This window comes from Carlito syrichta, unplaced genomic scaffold (genome assembly GCF_000164805.1).
Source record: "Carlito syrichta isolate Samal-C Ts95f unplaced genomic scaffold, Tarsius_syrichta-2.0.1 Scaffold111835, whole genome shotgun sequence".
NCBI lineage: Eukaryota > Metazoa > Chordata > Mammalia > Primates > Tarsiidae > Carlito > Carlito syrichta.
This window is the reverse complement of record NW_007055931.1, coordinates 65,785-86,907: the sequence shown is the minus strand read 5'-3', so window position 1 is coordinate 86,907 and position 21,123 is coordinate 65,785. Positions and strand designations below refer to the sequence as shown.

The 21,123-nt window shown below is 35.8% G+C and overlaps 1 protein-coding gene across 1 annotated transcript in view; it reads left to right on the top strand.

Annotated features, from left to right (window-relative positions):
• Positions 1-8,181: 8,181 nt before the first annotated feature.
• Positions 8,182-21,123, top strand: part of LOC103273263 (UDP-glucose:glycoprotein glucosyltransferase 2-like) — a gene marked incomplete at both ends in the record, with an annotated part of 74,403 nt that continues 61,461 nt past the window's right edge. The window contains 3 exons of the mRNA XM_008070694.1: positions 8,182-8,278; positions 12,099-12,171; positions 16,860-16,960. Coding sequence (XP_008068885.1) covers positions 8,182-8,278; positions 12,099-12,171; positions 16,860-16,960 — 271 coding nt within the window. The remainder of the gene's footprint in view (positions 8,279-12,098; positions 12,172-16,859; positions 16,961-21,123) is intronic.

Below are 21,123 nucleotides of genomic sequence, written 5' to 3'. Positions count from 1 at the left end.
CAGTAAACTAAAAAAGGATATTGACTCCAACACCATCATAGCTGGGGACTTCAATACCCCACTCACAACCCTACACAGATCATCAAGACGAAAAATCAGCAACGAGATCAAAAACCTCAATGTGACTCTTGACCAAATGGACTTAATTGATACCTACAGAACACCCCATCCAAAGACCATAGAATATACATTCTATTCATCACCACATGGAACGTACTGTAGGATCAACCACATACTTGGCCATAAATTAAGTATAAGCAAATTTAAAAGGATTGAAATTTTACCATGCACCTTCTCAGACCACAGTGGAATAAAAATGAACATTAACACCAACAAGTTCCCCCCAAAACCCACAAAGACGTGGACACTAAACAGCATGATGCTAAACAACACCTGGGTCAACACTGAAATCAAAACAGAGATTAAAAAATACCTGGAAACAAATGAAGATGAAGAAACATCTTACCAAAATCTTTGGGACACCATGAAAACTGTAGTAAGAGGAGAATTTTTATCCCTACAAACACACATGAAGAAAATGGAAGGATCACAAATTAATAGCCTAACAAGCCACCTAAGAAAGCTGGAAAAGCAAGACCACCAAAACCCTAATTTCAGCAAAAGAATCCAGATCACCAAAATAAAAGCCCAAATCCAGGACATAGAAGACAAAAAGATAATAAAAAAAAAAAAAATCACTGAAACAAAAAGCTGGTTCTTCGAAAGGATAAACAAGATCGATGGTCCCCTAGCTAGACTGACCAAGAAAAAGAGAGAAAAAGCCCAAATAAACAAAATCAGAAACACAAAAGATGAAGTCACAACTGACCCTGAAGAAATACAAGAGATCATTAGAGACTACTATGTACACTTGTATGGAAACAAACTTGAAAACCTTAAGGAAATGGAGGACTTTCTGACATCACACAACCTACCTGGGTTGAAATAAGAAGAAATTGAGACCCTAAATAGACCAATAACAATCAAGGAAATTGACTATGTAATAAGAAAACTACCTACAAAAAAAAGCACGGGTCCAGATGGCTTTCCAGCAGAATTCTACAAGACATTTAAGGAGGAGCTGATACCAATCCTACTGAAGGTATTCCAGGCAATTGAGAAAGATGGAACTCTCCCCAAATCATTGTACGAAGCTAACATCACATTGATACCCAAGCCAGGTAAAGATCCAACAAAGAAGGAGAACTACAGGCCAATATCTTTGATGAACCTAGATGCTAAAATTCTCAACAAGATCCTAGCAAACCAGATTCAACAACTCCTCTCAAAAATCATCCATCATAACCGGGCTCGGTGGCTCAGCCTGTAATCCCACGCCTTTGGGAGGCTGAGGTGAGTGGATTGCCTGAGCCCGTGGGTTCAAGACCCGCCTGGGCCACGAGACCTCATCTGTACAATCAATCAAAAAATCAGCCAGGCGTGGTAGCGCATGCCTGTAATTCTGGCTACTTGGAAGGCTCAGGCAGAAGGATCGCCGGAGCCCAGCAGGTCGAGGCTGTGGTGGCTGGGAGCGGCCACTGCACTCCAGTCTGGGCGACAGAGTGAGACTCCAACTCAAAAAAAAGAAAAAACAGACTGACAGTGGTGGGAAACTATGGAGGGGAGGGGAAGGGAGGTGGGGTTAACGGTAGTCAATATCTGCCTGGGAACGGGGAGACACTCCTTATCAGCAAGGGTGCCTGAACAAAGCATATTTGTATACCTAACCCTAAACTGTACCACACAATATCAAAATAAAAAATATTGATTAAAAAATATATATATATTTGCTGTCCACTTGGCTTTGGGTCTCCTTTTTGGATTTGGATCTTCCTTTGCACAACTCCCAAGGGAGAAAATATGTTTCTTACATCTTTCCCAGCTTCTTGCCAGTGTTACCTGTACTCAACATTTGTTAGATTAGCCTTGGGAGCAAGTTAAGGAGGGGTGTTCTCTGGCGATCTGATTAAGTCTCCTTTCTAAGCAGACAGTATGGATTTGGATCTCAGGTATTCCTAACTATCTCTCAGATAGAATGGTAGGCCTAGCAGATATTCTTGTCCCTCCCCCAAAGTGAGTGCTATTTTCATCAACTTCATTTCATTTCTCCCATTGCAGTGCACATCTACTGGTGCTCTGTGGCTACAGTTGTGTTGCCCTTGCCTCTAAAGCCTTAGTTCTATAGGGAAACAGGTCTGAGTGGATTTCAGCAGTGATTTCTGTTTTCCTCTCTCTGCCAGCACTAGGGTAGACACTTTCTCAGGACTCTCCCCAGTCTTCCCTGTACAAGAGGGTACCAACCTTGCTATGACTAGAATTACCAGGGTCTCACACTCTCACATTAGCCCATATTTGGCCTTTTTCAAGTGTTACACATTTCTAGATAAAATTTGGTATCGTCTATCCTAGATATTAAAATAATCACTTTCTACTTCTTCCTGCATTTGCCTTTTTCTCTCGTTTCCTGTCATTCTCTTTCCATCTGCTTTATTTTTTTTTCTGAGAAAATTTTCCAATACAAAAAAATACAGAAATAATAGTAGAAAAACTTTAGTATACACTACACAAAATTTACAGTAAACATTTTATGTTTTTTAAGTCTTTTTTTTTTTTTGAGTTGGAGTCTCACTGGGTCGCCCAGACTGGAGTGCAGTGGCCGCTCCTGGCCACCGCAGCCTCCACCTGCTGGGGTCCGGCGATCCTTCCATCTCAGCCTTCTGAGTAGCTGGAATTACATGCGCTACCATGCTCAGCTGATTTTTTGATTTATTGTAGAGATGAGGTCTCGCTGCCCAGGCGAGTCTCGAACCCGCGGGCTCAGGCAATCCACTCACCTCAGCCTCCTAAAAGTGCAGGATTACAGGCTGAGCCACCGAGCCCGGCTAAGTCTGTTTTTTAATTAAAGTAATACAACTTTTAAAATATAGTTTTGAAGCCTTTGTCTCCCAGTCTCATTTTCTACTCCATTGCTAGTCGGGGTATTCTTTTAAATAATAAAGAGCTCTCATTCCTAGAGCTCCTACTTTGGTAGATGTGGCCTATTGGTTGGGGATATATTGATGTGTAGGCTTTAAAGTGTTCCTGTGATTCCATGGCACCAAAGTTTGTGCACTAAAGGAGAAAGATGAAATGTTCTATTTCTATGAGAGAGGAGGTCATAACTAGGTGACTTTTTTTTTTTTTTTTTTTGAGTTGGAGTCTCCCTCTATCACCCAGTCAGAAGTGCAGCGGCACGCTCACAGCCACCCATCGATGACCTACTGGGTTCTGGCAATCCTTCCACCTCAGCCTTCCAAGTAGCTGGAACTATAGGTGCATGCTATCACACCTGACTAATTTTTTATTTACTGTAGAGACGAGGTCTCACCAAGTTGCCCGGGCTGGTCTTGAACCCCTGGGCACAGGCAATCCTCTCACCTCAACCTCCCAGAGTGCTGGGATTATAGGCTTGAGCCACTGCGCCTGGCCTGGGTGGCTCTTAATAAGGATATAAAGCATATAAAACTGTTTCTTATTTTGAAATATATGATACATTATTAACTGTAGTCAAATATTGTGCTAAGTCTTCTTTCTTTTAACTGTATTTTTGTACCTGTTAACCATCCCCTCCTAATCTTCCTTTCCCCGTTAACCATCATTCTACCCTTTATCTCCATGAGTTCAAGAATTGGCATGATCCTAACACAAAGAAATGATAAATGTTTGAGATGATGGATATCCCAATTACTCTGACTTACCAACATTATAGAGTATATGTGTGTACCAAAATATAACATGTACCCCCATAAATATGTACAACTGTTCTGTATCCGTAATAATGAAAAATTTCAAAAAATATTTTTCTCCTGGAGCTGTTTCAGTTCCATAGCTTTGCTACTTACATGGGGAATCAAAAATTTAATTTTCTAGTGCTGATTAAAGCTAACTTATAGCTTCTCAAAGCAGTACTATGTGATTGTGGAAGGATGAAAAAAAAAGTTAATAGTATTTATGAGGAAACTAGATATTCTTTGAATGAGAAATTTGTGAGGAAGACTCATTACTTCCTCCCTCTCTCCTTGCACATTTATTGGGTGCTGTGTCTGTGTCTGAATTTCTTTGTAACATCTTCCCAAAATTTTAGTGACTTGAAGCAATAATGACTTATTATTTCTGTTGATTCTGTGGGTTGGCAGTCTGGGTATTTTTTCTGCTGGTTTTATTTATGAACTGGCAGTCATTTAATTCTAGAATAGAGTTTGCACATTCAAGTTATTTCACACATCTGTGTGGCAGTTAGTTTTAGCTGATAGTGGGGGTTCCTTAGTTCTCTTCCACCTCTCATCTTTCAGTAGTTTAGACTGTAATTCTTCTCATCATGGTGTCTTGGATTCCCAAAAGGGAAAGAGTAGAACTTGCAATGCCTCTTAAGCACTAAGCCCAGGGTCTCATACAGTGACATTTCTGCCACATTGTATTAGGCAAAGCAAGTCACAAGACCAGGCAGATTTTAAAAATTGGAGAAAGAGACTCCATTTCTTGGTGGGAAGTAGCAAGGTCACATCACAAAGGGGTGTGGACATGGGAAGGGGTTATTCATTTGTGGTCATTATCATGATCTTCCATAAATGCCCCTGAGTCGGGCACTGTAGTCAGTACTGGTGATGGAAGATAAATAGCTTATTTCAGTATCTTAATTTTTGTTTATATCAGGTAGATAGATAATTATGCAGGTTCACTGTGTACTGGTATATTCCCAGGGGAGGACTCTAAACACTAGCACTAGCATCAATCTACTTGCATGAGTCTGGTGAGATACAACATTCACACAAGTTAAGCAAAGCAAAGCAACTTTATTACTCATAGACAGGCACAAGAGACAACAGAATCCTGAGAATTCATGGTGATCTGGTCTCCTAAGGCTTAGGAAAGCTACCCAGGATGGGTGGAGTCACGTGTGCATGTGTTCCACATTGTTCCACAGCTAAGGGACCCTGAAAGCATACTCTGCCCTGGTTTTATACCTAGGGGCACCTTGACAGGCTAGGCTAAAGCATTGTAGGACATCCTGTTCTGGAAGGGATCGAAACAGGACCTATGTGGTCAGTTCCTCTGTATTTCAGACTGTTGCATTCCCAGCATATTATTCTGCAATTATTCTAAGAACTGCAAATGAGAAATAAAGGAAGAGTTGGTTTGCCAGGGTCTTCCGGAGACTTGTCCTACAATAACATCATATAAGATCTTTTTTCTCATATTCTTCACAATTATTAATTTTAATTGTTCATTTTATAGTTTTGGGAGAATTTTTGCTATTTAGTAAAAGTGGGAAAATCTTAAATGTTTCTGAATGTGTTGACATACAGATATTTGCATAATCCACATAAAGATTATCAATAACGTGAAATATAATAGAAAGTGTAGTATATTAGGTTTGTGTATACTTTGTACATAATTACCTATTTAAGTAATTAATTTTATAAATATCTAAATGTGTCTGTGCCAGGGATTGTTTATATAGCAATAAATAAGATAGAAGTATATCTTATTCTCAGAGAACTTTGATTTTAGTGGCAGAAAATGTAAAATAAATAAATACATTGATGTTAGGTGGTGATAAAAGTGTCTCAAAAATAAATATAAAAGAAAAAAGATCAAGAAACATGGACTAGAGTGTGCTCTCAAAACATTTTATACAGTCTCATTCTCTTATACCAATAATTCTCAATCTATTTCCCAACTGAGTTTGCTAGAAGGCTAGATATATATTCTCCTCGATAATAGTGATGTCTTAAGGCTATGATTCTCTACTGGGTGAGACAAAGATGAAAGACAAATCAGAATAGGAATGGGAATTGGAGATATAAGTACAGTTGACCCTTGAACAGTACAGAGGTTAGGAACACTAACCCCTCATGTAGTCAAGACTCTGCATAGAACTTTTGACCCCTCTCCCATAAAAAGTTTAGTAGCCTGCTGTAGCATATTTTGTATGTTACATGTAGTGTTTACTGTATTCTTACAATGAAGTAAGTTAAAGGAAAGAAAATGTTATTAAGAAAATCATAAGGAAGAGAAAATATATTTACTATTGATTAAAGGAAAGTAGATCATCATAAAGATCTTCATCCTTGCTGCCTTCCTGTTGAGTGGGCTGAGGAGGAGGAAGAGAAAGAGAAGGGATTGGTCTTGCTGTCTCTAGGGGCAAGGCAGAATAAAATCCTCATATAAACAAATCCATGCATTTCAAACCTGTGTTACCTCTGTGTGTTTATCTTATTTAAATGTCCCTGCAAGTAATTCTAACATGCCCTATAGGGAGCTATGCCCATATATCGAGAATTTGTCTCAAGTGATTCTTTGAAGACTATGACCATTAAATATACTTCCGTGAAATCATATTAACTATCTGGGCACTTAATAGCATTAAATTATAGCCTTCTTTTTAATGAATGACATCTTGTACAAAATAACTGTAATGTAAATCTAGTGAACATACAATTCTGATAAAAATAGACTTTTTGCGCTACCTACTGAACATAGGCCTTTTTGAAGGGGAAAAGGCAATAGAAAAATGGAGAAAGATTTATTTTTACCAGTTGATTTGACCTATGAGCATTTTGGTTTGCAAATCCAAACTTATTAAACTATGTATAATTTATAAATGCATAAACTCAAATTTTATATTGATACATTTTTGTATGGGGAAAGTAAATATGAATTAATAAACTTTTTTCTTTTTTACTGGGGAGCTAATAACTTTCTAGAACTGATAATGAAAATTGGTTATGTGAAATTGCATTTCCTTTATGAACTAAAACAAGATATGTGGCCTTATAGCTTCCATTTGCTTAGCCACCAACTGATTGTCTTTTGAGTGGATATTCAAAATGTATTTTTAAATGGAGCGTATAATATTGAAACTAAAGAACATTCAACTTTGTCAGATTACTATAATTATAAATAACCCAGTTTCCACATGCTATCTTTTTATTATAACATGTGCCTGAGAAATTAGCAAATTAAATTTTAGTGTAGGTAGCAGTGTTAAATACTTCTCTCCACATCTGAAACTAATTCTTACATACTCTTATATGGAAATAGACCAGGCTAAGGAATAGTTACTCTGGTTGTGTGTGTATCTTCAAGGCTAGGGGAGAAGTCTAGGGAAGAAGAGAATAAAAAGAATAATGCACTACTAAGGCTCGCCTTACCTTCAGTCTCTACCTTTTCATCTGTCGTGTTTAGAATTGCAAAACTGCCTCTGTGCAAACCTGAATTAAGCAAAGATACATAGCATCTTCCAAGGAATTTGCTGAACACTAGGTTAAACTGGTTTTCTAACCACTGAGACAATATGCCAAATGGTAATAGTTGGAGCTCAACTGAAAAGAATTTCAGTGTAGAAGCTGGAAAGAACCTTAAACATCTTCAAAAATATTATGTATATTCATCTATGTTGCTTTCTTTTGAATAAATGTGGTAACTTCTCTTGCTTGTTGAAGTAATCACTAGAAATACATTTTATGTTTGCCCTTTATTGAAAGAGGAAAATTAGGTACCAAAATTCTGATTGATAAATATTTCAGACAACTCTGATTTAGTTAACTGTAGTTCCTCATTGCAAGAACAGTTTAATTTGTCGCATTTGATTTATCTTAATCATTGAGATACATGAAAAATATAATCAGGTTTTTTAGGCACTAAGTTATTTTGTCTTTTTTACCCCTACTTTCCAGTATTTGTTTTTGGCAACACTCTAGTTTTCCTACATATAGGCAGTTAGCAAATGAATAGCATTTGCTGCTTTATCAAATATTGTCGAGGTTCCCAAAAGGAGTACAATTTTGTCGAAATTTGCCTATATTGGATACTCTGTTAATTAACTAATGGGAGATTTGAGAAAGTTGTCATGGTACAACAGAAAAATATCAGTATTTATTTCATTTTAATTGTAAATGAGTAATTAAACCAGTAGAGTCATGGTAGAGTTTTCAGAAAGTAAAGGAGTAGACATCAATCAAATTCTGGTTCCTTGATAGACTATGTAGAGAGAGTATTAAGGTCTCCCAAATATTTCACAGTGATTAAAAAACCGTCAGTATTAGTAATTTACCCTAATGTCCTAATATGCCGTCATATTGAATTTAAAGCAAGATATTTGACTAATGTTTTCTATTTTTATAAAATGTGTTTGAACAGGAGCCAAGCTCACGGAAAATGTACTTATCTGGATATGGTGTGGAGCTAGCGATTAAGAGTACAGAATACAAAGCATTGGATGATACCCAAGTTAAAAGTAAGTTTTCTATCTCAGAACTTGAGTAGAATGAAAAGATGGAACTTACATACTTTTGTTTTAAAAATAATTAATGAATATATTCCTACATATGTTTATTTGAGGCTGGAGATGGAGTGGACATATTTCTCCTTAGTTTGACATTTGATTTTAAGCTGAAAGAAATATATTTAATATTATTGTGTTTTCAAAGCTTCTTTAAAAATAGGAAATGGTCTATTATTGTGGTTATACTCAATGGCTTCCAAACTGTTTACAGCACCACATAACAAATGAGAGTCTATATAAGGTACAGTAAGGCAATTGACAAGGGTGATTATTGCTTATGTGACTGGCCCAGGAACTCACACTAGCCCATGCTCTGCCCAGCCACCCTAGGAGGTGCCTAAAGAGTCAGTATCTCCATAGATCTCATTGGTGACTCACTAACTTAGGAAGCTTTGTCTAAAATATTTATTTATAATGAAATTAGGATGATAGTTTTATTTTTCTGAAGCATATTGGGAGAAGCCTGTGAATTGTTTGTTTATAATTGTTTAGTAGATTCATTAGATTTGTGATGTACAAACCATTGTCTATTTGTAGTTAATTCTGTGAACTAAATGCGTGATCTAGATGAAGAGACTCTGGAACCCTAAATACACCAAAGAAGTTCTTAGATATCTTACAAAGGTCTCTTATTATGAAATTTGTGTATTCCTGCTTCTTAAGAAGGCTAAGAGTTCTTAATTCATTCCTTTGTATGCATTCAAATGTGTCTCCTGCTTCAACTTGGTTTTCTACTCAGGATGTGGTGTTATGGAGGCCCTTCCTTGATCACAGACTTAGCTTGGGCTGCTCCTTTTGAATGTATCTCAAATAAAGACCTGCATTACTGTAACTTAATTACTTTTGGTTAAAGAGTTACTGAAAAGACATAGTAGAAATAATATCCAGATTTTATATATTTCTGTATAGCTTATATGTAACTTTATAACTTAGTATCTTTGAGATAATAATTAAAAGCATTTTCTAGCTGTCCTTGGACTCATATTAATAGTATTTTATTTAAAAAGTTGTGCAATCACATATGTGTTGTCTATATTATTATTATTATTAATTACACTATAAAAGAGCGATGGGCAGAACAGCAATAAGGGAGCCATATACCTTATCTATATCATTATGCACTGCATTTTGCCATCAGCTTTTTACATACAAGAGGGGACCCCAAAAAAATGGAATTTATTTTTTTAAATGTGTATTTATTTTTACATGGTTAAGTTTCAGTCACCTTCAAGGTACTCTCCATTTGATGCAATACACCTATCAAGATGCTTTTTCCGCCGGGCTCGGTGGCTTAGCCTGTAATCCCGTGCCTTTGGGAGGCTGAGGTGAGTGGATTGCCTGAGCCCGTGGGAACGAGACTTCATCTCTACAATAAATCAAAAAATCAGCTGGGCGTGGTAGTGCATGCCTGTAATTCCGGCTACTTGGAAGGCTGTGGCGGAAGGATCGCCCAAGCCCAGCAGGTCGAGGTTGTGGTGGCCGGAAACGGCACTCCAGTCTGGGTGACAGAGTGAGACTTCAACTCAAAAAAAAAAAAAAAGATGCTTTTTCCATTGCTCTACACAGTTTTTGAAATCATCAATTTTGATGCCATTTAGTGCTTCTGCTGTTTTTTGTTTCACCTCTTTTACATCAACAAAACATTTCCCTTTGAGAACTTTTTTCATCCGGGGAAACAAAAAAACATTACTCAGGGCAAGATCGAGTGGGACACAGGGGTCATGTTGTTTTTGGTCAAAAACTGCTGAACACTCAGCACAGTGTAGGCAGGTGCATTGTCACAGTGGAAGAACCATGCACCTGTTTGCCACAACTTGGGATGTTTCTTCTGAAAATCATGATACAACTTTCACAAAATTTCCAGATAAAAACTTGGGTTGACTGTTTGATCTGGAGGAACAAATTCCAAGTGTACTACAAGGGGTCAGGTGTACTATAGATAATTCTGTTTTTTGGGGCGGTTCCCTCTTCGTATACTTGGAACTTGTACATATATCTTTTCTCAATTCAAGTTTCTGCTCCTTTAATTCAGTTCTCTTTTTCCCCCTCTCTGCCCATGTGTGTCAGACTTTTAACTGTCCATGTCCCTGTCTTTGGTCTTCAGTGTCCTGTCTTCTCACCACCCCCCCAAGTAGATTAATCAATATAATCTCCACAGTTCTTTCGAAATGAACTTCTAATTACGAAAATTTGACTTTGTGACTTTACTGGTTAAAAATCCTTTAGTGGGTCCCTGGAACCTCCTTCATAAATTCCAGTACTATAGCATAGCAAACAAAGCTTTTTGCAGTCTAACTTCTTTCTGACTTACCACTCTCCTTCAGCTCTCTTTTCTTTACAACCTCTTGTTCTGCAGCACGAAACTACTATTCAGAATAATATTCTGTTCCCTGAATGCCTCTGTGCTTGGACTCTGTGAAGCTTTTATGACCTCTACTACTACCAGTTTTTAGCATATTCTGTTCCTTCCACCTACCACCCTCCTCCATTTTCCTGTCTCTGATTTCTTCAAAATCATCCTCATCTTTTAAGGCCTAGGTATGTCAATCTGTGCCTCTGAAATGGCTTCCTATCTTCTTACTACATCAGAAGATGGTTTTCCCTTTTCTGTGTCATATATTTGTGTCATCTTTTAGAAGTTTTATAAACTCCATCAAAGTTTTCTGTTTATTAGTTTCCTTTTTTACCAAGAATGATCTGTGTCTTTTGTGTTTCTTTTCCTGGTGTCTCTTCTGTCATAGACACTTCATAGTAGATGGTCAATAATTGTTTACCCAGTGAATGAATGAATGAATGCACGAATGAACAGGAGGAAAAAGGAGACTAGATCAAAGTCCTCAGGGTTTTTACTTGTAGTACTAGAGATTCAGAGCTTCAGAAGAGTAAGAGGGGAAAGCCTAATTGCTGAGCTCTGACACACTCTGATAGAGGGCAACCCAACAGTACAAGAGATCACAGTTCTTGTAATCCCAAAACATGCTTCACATATTCTACTTACCACACTGTTTATTATTCAAGTGGCTATAAAATATTATATTTTTATTCGTTGAGGCTATGAGTCTTTCTAAGGATTCCTTGGTTATCTTTTATTTTTATTTTAAAGATGTGGGTACACTTCAGGATTAGGTATACAAGTAGTCATCATACAGGTAAAGTTTGAGCCCCTCTTTGGTCCCCACTATGCCTTGTTTGAGATCAGGTACTCTTATTGATGTTACATGCTCCACCCCCTTCCCCTGGCAGGTTCCAGCTACGGCCAATCCCTTTCTTATAGTATTATGCTAAATGTTCAGGGTCCACTTATGAGTGAGAGCATGGACAGATTTAGAGACTATAATACTCAGAGATCTATCACAGAAACAAAACTGAATACTACATGTTCTCCTTAGTTATTTTAAAGGTGTTGGAAATAGGCAAGAACTTATGTTTGTTAGTCTTTGAATCTTCCACCTGCCTGTAAAGCTAACAAACAGCATATGTTGCAGGCCCTTTAGCTTATCATTTCTGGTTATAAAATAGAATTTGACTGTGAAATAATCTATAAAGCATTTTATTATGGTTATTAAATATTTTTTAATGAATTCAAGCATCTTTAAAAAGAGAGTGCACACAGAGGAATACAAGTTTGAACACTTGCATGTATATGTGTTAAGCAGGTCCATAAAAGAAAAACAAGGTTAAAACAAATGGAATTTCATATTGTAAGTTCTGATTTTTAATGACATGTTTTTTCCCAGTCTGAAAATATTTTTGTTTCATTTTCAAAATATAGCTGTGACTAATACTTCTGTAGAAGATGAGACTGAAGTAAATGAAGTTCAAGGATTTCTCTTTGGGAAACTAAAGTAAGTCTGAATTGAAATAAATTCAATTGAATTTAATTTTAAAGACTTGAATTTAATTTTAAAGGAATTTGTGGGCTGTTTTGTCATACATTCACTTTTTTTAATAGACATACACTTGTTTTTATTTATTACAAAACCAAAACATAGCTAATGTCAGAAAAGCACAAAATAATCACCATTAGTTTAACAACTGAGAAGTAATTGTTACTCATGTTTTGATGTACAGTATATTTTTCCAATTATTCTGTGCATATTTTATAGCAACAAACAATGCACACACAGTATGTTGTTTTGTACAGTGGAGCCATATAATGCAACCGCTTTTTTCACATCATGTGGGATATTCTGTCTTTTACTGAAACTGCTCTATAGAACTTGACTTGAAATTATTTTTCTACTTTCTCATTGAATTTTTTTGTGCATCAATTTGTATTTCAGATTTTCCTTAGCACAAATTTTAGGGAAGAAAAAGGTAAATCAAGGGATTCATACTTCTTTTTGACACATACTTCCAAATTTCATTCATAAAATTATACTCATGAACATTTGCTCCAGTATGTGAATGTGTCCATTTCCCAGAACTTTACTGACCACTCATAGGAATTTTTAAGTGTTTGTCAGCCTAATAGGTAAAATGGTTTTGTTTTTTAGATTCTGCATTTATTTCACTGACTGAACCATTTTGTAATTTGTATTCCTGAATAGTCAACTACTGGCAGTTTATTATTGCAACGATTAACTTTTTTTTTTAATGTTTATTGGCCTTTGGGTTTATTTTCAGATAAATTGTTTATTCCCAACCTGTGCTCATTTTTTCTTGCTGTGTGTCCTTTCTTTACTAATTTGCAATGGCTCTTTATATACTGAAAAATCTGAACCCATTGCCATATTTGCCATATGTTGAATTATTTACTGTTGATGTTTATTTTCACATTAATTTAAAAATAGAATTTTTTTCATTAGTTAGATATAACTGTTATGTTTAAATTGAGACTTAAGTTTAAATTTCTAAAACTTAGGTAGCATCCCTGGGAATACTAGAAAAATTGAAATTTAAAACTTTTGAGAACTTTGGTAGGTCACTGTTAAATATGCAGCTCTTTCTCCTTTTACTCAGAATAAATTGTCCCGTTAAAAAACGTTTAACATTTAAGGAATTGGCTAAACCTTGAAAACGTGAAACAATAGGTTGGGTGTAGAGACTGACTCCTAGAATTTCAGTGCTTTGGCAGGCCAAGGTGAAAGAGTTCCTTTAGGCTGAGACTAGCCTGGGTGACATAGTAAGATGCCCTTCTCTAAAATAAAAAATAAAAAAAATTAGTCGGGCATGGTGGCACATGCCTGTAGTAGTCTCAACTACCTTATAGACTGAGGCATGAGGATCACTGGAATCCAGAAGTTTGATGCTGTAGTGAACTACCACCATGCCACTGCACTTTAGCCTAGGCAGCAGAGCAACAAGACCCTGTCATAAAGAAAAAAATAAATTGTCAAATATCAGCGTTGTAGCATTTTTTTAATCCTGTTCTTCATTTGTACTATATGGCACTATCACCATATGAATTATGATTTCCATACTTGAAAGTAGTAACTGGTTTTGCTTAAGTCCATTCAAACAGAGCTATTATAAAAGTCAGGGAAATAATTAGTGTTATATATACTTGCTTAGAAAATTTCTAAATTTGAAGGGAATAAATAATGTAATTTAGTAATAAAGTGCTTGCAGAAGTTCATGGTGTATAGTAAACATTATGTAAGTGTTAAACATGAATACAAATGTGAAAATTAAATTATCAAGTTATTATTTGTTAAAATAGTCTCTTAAAATAGTACCAAGAAAAAGTTGCTACCCAAATTAAATATCTTTTGAGGAAAAAAACTAAGTAAAATATTTTATTTTTTAAAATAAATTTTCTAGTAATACTAATGTTAAGTAATATTTACTATTTTAAATTCAGTGATACTTTTGTTCTGTTTTTTATATACTAATTTGGCAAGCTGTAGTTAATACTTTTTCTTTCTTTATTAAGGCAATTCTAATACTTCTGACATTCATAAAATATCAGATAAATTTAAAATTACTTTTTTAAATTTTTTTGAGTTGGAGTCTCACTCTGTCACCCAGACTGGAGTGCAGTGGCCGCTCCCAGCCACCACAGCCTCGACCTGCTGGGCTCCGGCGATCCTTCTGCTCAGCCTTCCAAGTAGCTAGAACTATAGGCACGTGCTACCACGCCCGGCTAATTTTTGATTTATTGTAGAGATGAGGTCTCACAAGTTGCCCAGGCAGGTCTCGAACCCACGGGCTCAGGCAATCCACTCACCTCAGCCTCCCAAAGCGTGCTTAAAAAAAGTTGAATTGAAAAAGTTATCTCTGGCAGAAAACTAAAACAAAACTTTATAGAATCTAAAACTTTACAGATCTAATGGGTTCAAAAAAATCAGTGAAAATGTTGAACTCTAGCTTGAAGAAATGTATCCACAAAAGAAGAGAAAATATTGATTTCCTTAAATTTCTGTGCCACAGATCACCATTTCATATACACATTTAAGTAGCCTTTCAACAATTAAAGTTGTCCCCCTTTTTTCCATGCCTCGCGAATTAGAGACAAGGAATAGAATGGTGAGTGCTCTGAATACTCTTGAATGGGGATGGCTGTAATTTCATGTGCTCTTTTCTTTATTTACAAGAAGGAAGAGTTTATGACTTCTTTAAATGGCAAAATTAATTAAAGGAATGTTAACACCTTTAATTGTTTAGTAGTGCAATTATTTATAAAGGATTCTAAGGTTGGTTCTTTTGGTGATGAGCAGATACTTGTGTAGAGGAGGGGTAGTTTTTTGAGACTATACCAATCAATATAGATAACTGAATTATATATTTAAAGTATATTTTCCAAACAGTATACTAGTGGTCTTAAAAAGTTAATATATCTTACAAAATGGATTTATTCTAGGCAAGGTATTTATTTAGTAGCTAATCATACATTTTTATCCTGTTTGCAGCTGTGTTTCAATGTTATGGAATCCATAATCCTTGTCTCCTTTAAATATAACATTTATGGGATTAATTTGCATGTCCTCCAAAAATTCTTTTGAACTCTAGGTTATTTGTTTTTAAAAGAGGGAATGCTCAATCCATTCTTCCATAGTGACTCAGTTGATTGCTCATTTTGTAGCAAAAATCCTTTGAGGTAGTATGTGAATAATACACATGTTACCTAAATTGTGTGAAAAATTTTAGTGGTGAAAATTATCATGACTCTGATTAAATAGGAAGAATATACTTATTATCCTGTAACTTAAAATATTGAAAAAGGAAGTGTTAGTTTAATGCATGGTGAACTTCTTTTAGGAAAAAATGCTATTGTGCTTTTACTTGAGAGAAATCTTATTCCTAATCTGTTTTCAATATGTAGTCCCACATTGAATAAACCTGCAAGATATTGGCACGGTTGTATGTATGTTTTTTACTATAAAATTAATGCATTTCTGTATCTATATTCTGTATATATTTTTCTTTTTTTCACTGAGATATGCAGTGCAAAGTACACTTTTTGTTACACTTTTTAAAATCTTTGTTTCTATTGACTATTTTTTAATTTTAAAGACGTGTGGGGTACAATTTAGGGTTAGGTATACAAATGATCATTGTACAGATAAATGAAAATATGTGTTTTATAAGTCGTGCTGTTATCTAGATAAAGTTTAAAAAAAAAAAAAGAATCCTATTTAAATCTGAAATGGTACCATGTCTTGATTTCATGAGTGATAGACAATAGAGGAAAGAAGAGTATAGTTTATATTATAGTATAGGAAAGTGCCATTCATTATCAATATAATCACTATTATTTCCCTTACTATAAAAGATCCCAAGATATGTTTATGGGCAAAATTTATTTTTTTTCAGTTTTTTTATAGGAATCAAAGATGGAACATTTCAAAAATAAACTCTAAGATTGTAGAAGAAGCATTTTTGTCTTTTCTTATAAAATAGTGCTTTTTTAAATTATGAAAGCAATGCTTTTAACTTATAAAATGTTTAAAAAGTAATAACATAAAAACTGATAATTCTGCCCTCATGCCTATAATTCTTACAGGTAATGTTAACAATTAAGAGTATATTCCTCCAGATTTTGTTTTGTTTTATATATTTTATTTTATTTATTTATTTATTTAATTAATTAATTTATTTATTTATTTTTTGAGTTGGAGTCTCACTCTGTCGCCCAGACTGGAGTGCAGTGGCACGCTCCCGGCCACTGCAGCCTCGACCTGCTGGGCTCTGGCGATCCTTCCGCCTCAGCCTTACAAGTAGCTGGAACTGTGGGTGCACGCTACCACACCCGGCTAATTTTTGATTTATTGTAGACATGAGGTCTTGCCAAGTTGCCCAGGTGGTTCTCAAACCCTCGGGCTCAGGCAATTCATTCACCTTGGCCTCCCAAAGCGCGGGATTACAGGCTGAGCCACCGAGCCCGGCCTGTTTTATATATTTTAAAAAGAAGATATATATATATCTCCCTTTTTATTTTTAAGTTCTGTGGATTTAGCTGTATCGCAATTTACATTCTCTTAATGATAAATTATTAGTTTGTATCTATTTGGAAGAATTAATTTCAAAAATACATTTTATAATGATTTGTGGAATGTTATGCTGATTAACATTGCCTGATATTCTGATGCAGAGAATTATATTCAGATCTTAGAGATAATCTGACAGCATTCCAAAAATACCTGATTGAGAGTAACAAAGAAATGATGCCTCTGAAAATCTGGGAACTACAAGGTATAGTAATTTAAGCTACTTTAGCACATCATTTTGGTAACCCATCTCTGTTCTGTTAAATAAGCTTTTATATAGTGTGATATGGATTATTTTATAGATTATAACTTCTAATGATGTGAATAATATAAATTATGACATTTTTGTGGAATAAATATTTAGAGATCATCTATCAAGCAAGACGTATTTTTATATTTGTAAGACATAAAATTACATGACGTGTAGTTATTTGATATTATTAGTTTTTAAAGTATGCACTGAATTATCTTATAGGTTGCTTTCAAATATTAAATATTTCAGAGAATAAAAAATCCTGACTATTAGCTCAAGAGAAATTAGAACTAAATCTTCATTTTCTTTTCTTTTAAGTTTAGATCCTGTTAGATCATTGCATGTTTTACTGATAAAATTTTAATGAAAACAACAAACAAGAGAATATGCAGTTTTTACAAACCTAGAACAGCTTCTGTGCTTAGTAGCTACTAGCAAATATTTTGTAACTAAAGTTTAAAAACTGATAATTCTGCCCTCATGCCTATGTTTCTTATAGGTAGTGTTAACAATTAAGTGTATATTCCTCCAGATGTTGTTTTGTTTTATATATTTTAAAAAGGGGACATATATATTTCCCTTTTTATTTTTAAGTGCTGTGGATTTAATTGTATCAGTTTTGGATTGAGCTATAAGTCCTTTTCAGTTTGTAGTTTTTCTTCTTTACTATTTGTAATGATTTAGTAGGTCGAGGGACATGTCATTTTTCTACATAATTTATGACTTTTGTCAGATCTCTTATCAACCATTTTAAATAGAACAATTCCATTAAGATATAATTCACATACTATTTAGTTCACCCATTTAAATTCTGCCATTCAATGGTTTTTATTTAGTACAGAGTTCTGCAACTGTTACCACAGTTAATTCTAAAACATTTTTACCTGACGTGCTTATTGGCAGTCACTCCTCATTTGTAGGCAACCATCAATCTACTTTCTATTTTTAAAATAACAACTAAGAGGATGCTTTTGCCAGAATAACTTACATATAACATGCAAACAAAATTTTACATTTTGTGGGGAATATAGTTTACAGGGTCCTTTCATATAAACTACTTTATTTGACCCTCACAATAAGATTCTGAAGTACGCCAGACACAGTGACTCATGCCTGTAATCCCAGCACTTTGGGAGACTGAGACAAGAGGATTGCCTAAGCCTAGGGGTTCAGGACCAGCCAGGACAACTTGACAAGACCTCGTCTCTATAATACGTTAAATCATTAGCTGGGCATGGTGGCATACACCTGTAGTTCCAGCTATTTGGAAGGCTGAAGGATCGCCTGAGTCCAGCAAGTCAAGGCTGCAGTGGCTGTGAGCATGCCACTGCACTCCAGCCTGGGTGACAGAGTGAGACTCTGACTCAGAAAAAAAGAAAAAAATAAAAGATTCTGAAGTAGATGAACTGCTTCCCCCCATTTTTTAATTAAGAAAAATGAAATTTAGTGATTTGATTTGCCAGTTACCACATTGCTAATGAATGAAGGTTTTGGGGCCCACGTTACATTCTATATGCTATACGATATGGTATCTAGGTGAACTTTACACACACACACATACACACAACACACACACACACACACACACACACTTAACAGATCTTTGAGTATCGAATTTTAAAATTATAGAAGAATGTGAAAATCATAGTCTATAAAGGTTCTCTAACTTCTGCTATACTTTACCTATCTGATACAAGTGTTCTACTAAATAAACACTTTACCACTACTTAACAGAAAATCATTTAACAGAATGAGGTGTTTAAGAACATTGTGGCCAGGCACATTGGCTCAAGTCTGTAATCCCAGCACTTTGGAAGGCTAAAGCAAGAGGATTGCTTGAGACCAGGAGTATGAGACCAGTCTGGGCAACATAGTGAAACCCTATCTCAAATAAAACAAAACATTGTAATGATAAATTCACTGTAAAGAATCTACCTTTTGAACTGATAGAACCTATTCTCATAGACCACTCTGTTGTGCCGTTTTCTATTTACTCTCTCTTTTGCCTTATCCAGACCTCATGCTTGATTCTCCTTTCATTACACCACAGCCATTGAGACTGTTCTTCCATGTGACATAATACTAAACTAAGGCAATAGACTCAAATCCATTCCTGATAAGCATACTAGGATGAAAACCTGATTTTTTTCCTTGTGTAAAATCAGCCAAAATTGATCACTTATCAACTCTTGATCAAATAACAGTCTTATATTAGTCCCTACAGGAAGATGTTGGCACATGTAAACTGAGCAAGTTCAATAAAGGGATTTTTACAAAGACATAGGCATAGTTAAAGGAAACCAACAAAGAATGAATTCTTCCATCCCAGTGCTAGCAATTAAAGGGAAACCTTTACTACTCCTAATTTTGAAGGAGCAAAAGGAGGGAGTGATTACCAAAACCTAGGCAGAATGTATGGAGAGAGCTGCCTGACAGAGCATTAGCACCCGGTAAAGGGACATGGCTTTCCCTCTCTGACCTGAGGAGAGAGCTGAATAATAACTATCCAGTCCTTATCTTACTTGCTAATTTCACATCCATGACTTGGGTTGGCTGAATCTAACCATAGGTTTTGGGGCTAGGGAACCTATTGATTCAGTTCATATAGGTCAGCCTTTTGAGGCTCAGAGCAGGATGGAATGCAGTGGACTTGGAGAGCAAACAAAATAACCAGCTCAATCATCTTTTTAAAAAATATATATTTTAAAGATGTGGAGTACAATTCAAGATTAGGTATATACGTGGACTTCATACAGGTAAAGTTTGGGCTTCCCTTTGGTCTCCTCTTTGCCTTGTTTGAGACCAGGTACCCTTATAGCTTAGTCATCTTACCTGAGAAAGTTACCCTGTTTTTTGAAAGCAAACACTTCAGAAAAGACTTGACTATAATTACAGAGGGGTTGATTACCTAGCTAGCCAAATCATTTGCAACACTTCTTGCTAAAGGACTGATTTCATGCATGACAATTAAAAGTATTAAGTCCAAGCTCTTCTTGTGAAGCTCTTCTCTAAACCCAGCAGTTTATATTACCAAATCTATAACTTTAGATAATATCTTTTCAGTAACTGCAGTTTTCTTTTGTTTAGATTGTTTTATGCCTCTAAGCACTTATTTAAGTCTCCTTCAAAGTGTTCTTCAAGGGGACCTTGCCTAATTTAGAAAATTGTGAGCGATGGGATGTTTTTGAAGACCTTTAAGCAAAGAGAATGCATAATCAGCTTAAATTGCCTCCCTAATGTTTGTGTAAGATATATTTGAATGGAGTAGTACAGGGGATATCTAGTTAGACATCATTGACATAGCATAATGAAAGATTATAACAGTGGTAGAAAGCATAGAAATGGAACTTGGACTTGGTAGACATGTAGGCGGTGAAAAGGAGTCAAAGATGACTCTAAGATTTTTAGCTCTGAGCCTGAGTAGAGAAATATAAAACATGTAAATAGGTTTTGGGGTTGAATAAGGGGGCCAGAAGTAATGAGAACAGTGTTGAAAGACTGATTTTATAGCAGTTATAAGATATTTGGGTGATTAGGTTCAGTAGTAGGGTGAATATACTGCCCTTAACTGAAAGGGGAAGATTGAAAATGTTGAAAATCTTGGCATAAAGATTTTTAAATGTAGAGGGTGCTGATTTAGAATATAAAATGACAAAATCAGTACATCAGGGAGAGTGCCCTGGTGTTCATCCACATGTAGAAAGTAAAGCCCATGAAGAAGACATGGTGGAATGGTGAGAAATGGAGAGCACGTTATAGAGACTAAAGGAAATTGATTCTTTTTTTTTTTCTTTTTGAGTTGGAGTCTCACTCTGTCAACCAGACTGGAGTGCAGTGGCCGCTCCCGGCCACTGCAGCCTCGACCTGCTGGGCTCCGGCGATCCTTCCGCCTCGGCCTTCCAAGTAGCCGGAATTACAGACGCGCGCTACCACGTCCGGCTGATTTTTTGATTTATTGTAGAGATGAGGTCTCCAACTGCCCAGGCGGGTCTCGAACCCCTGGGCTCAGGCAATCCACTAACCTCAGCCTCCCAAAGGCGCGGGATTACAGGTTGAGCCGCCAAGCCCGGCTATTCTTTTTATTTTTTTCAAAGAGAAAATGATCAGGACTTTAT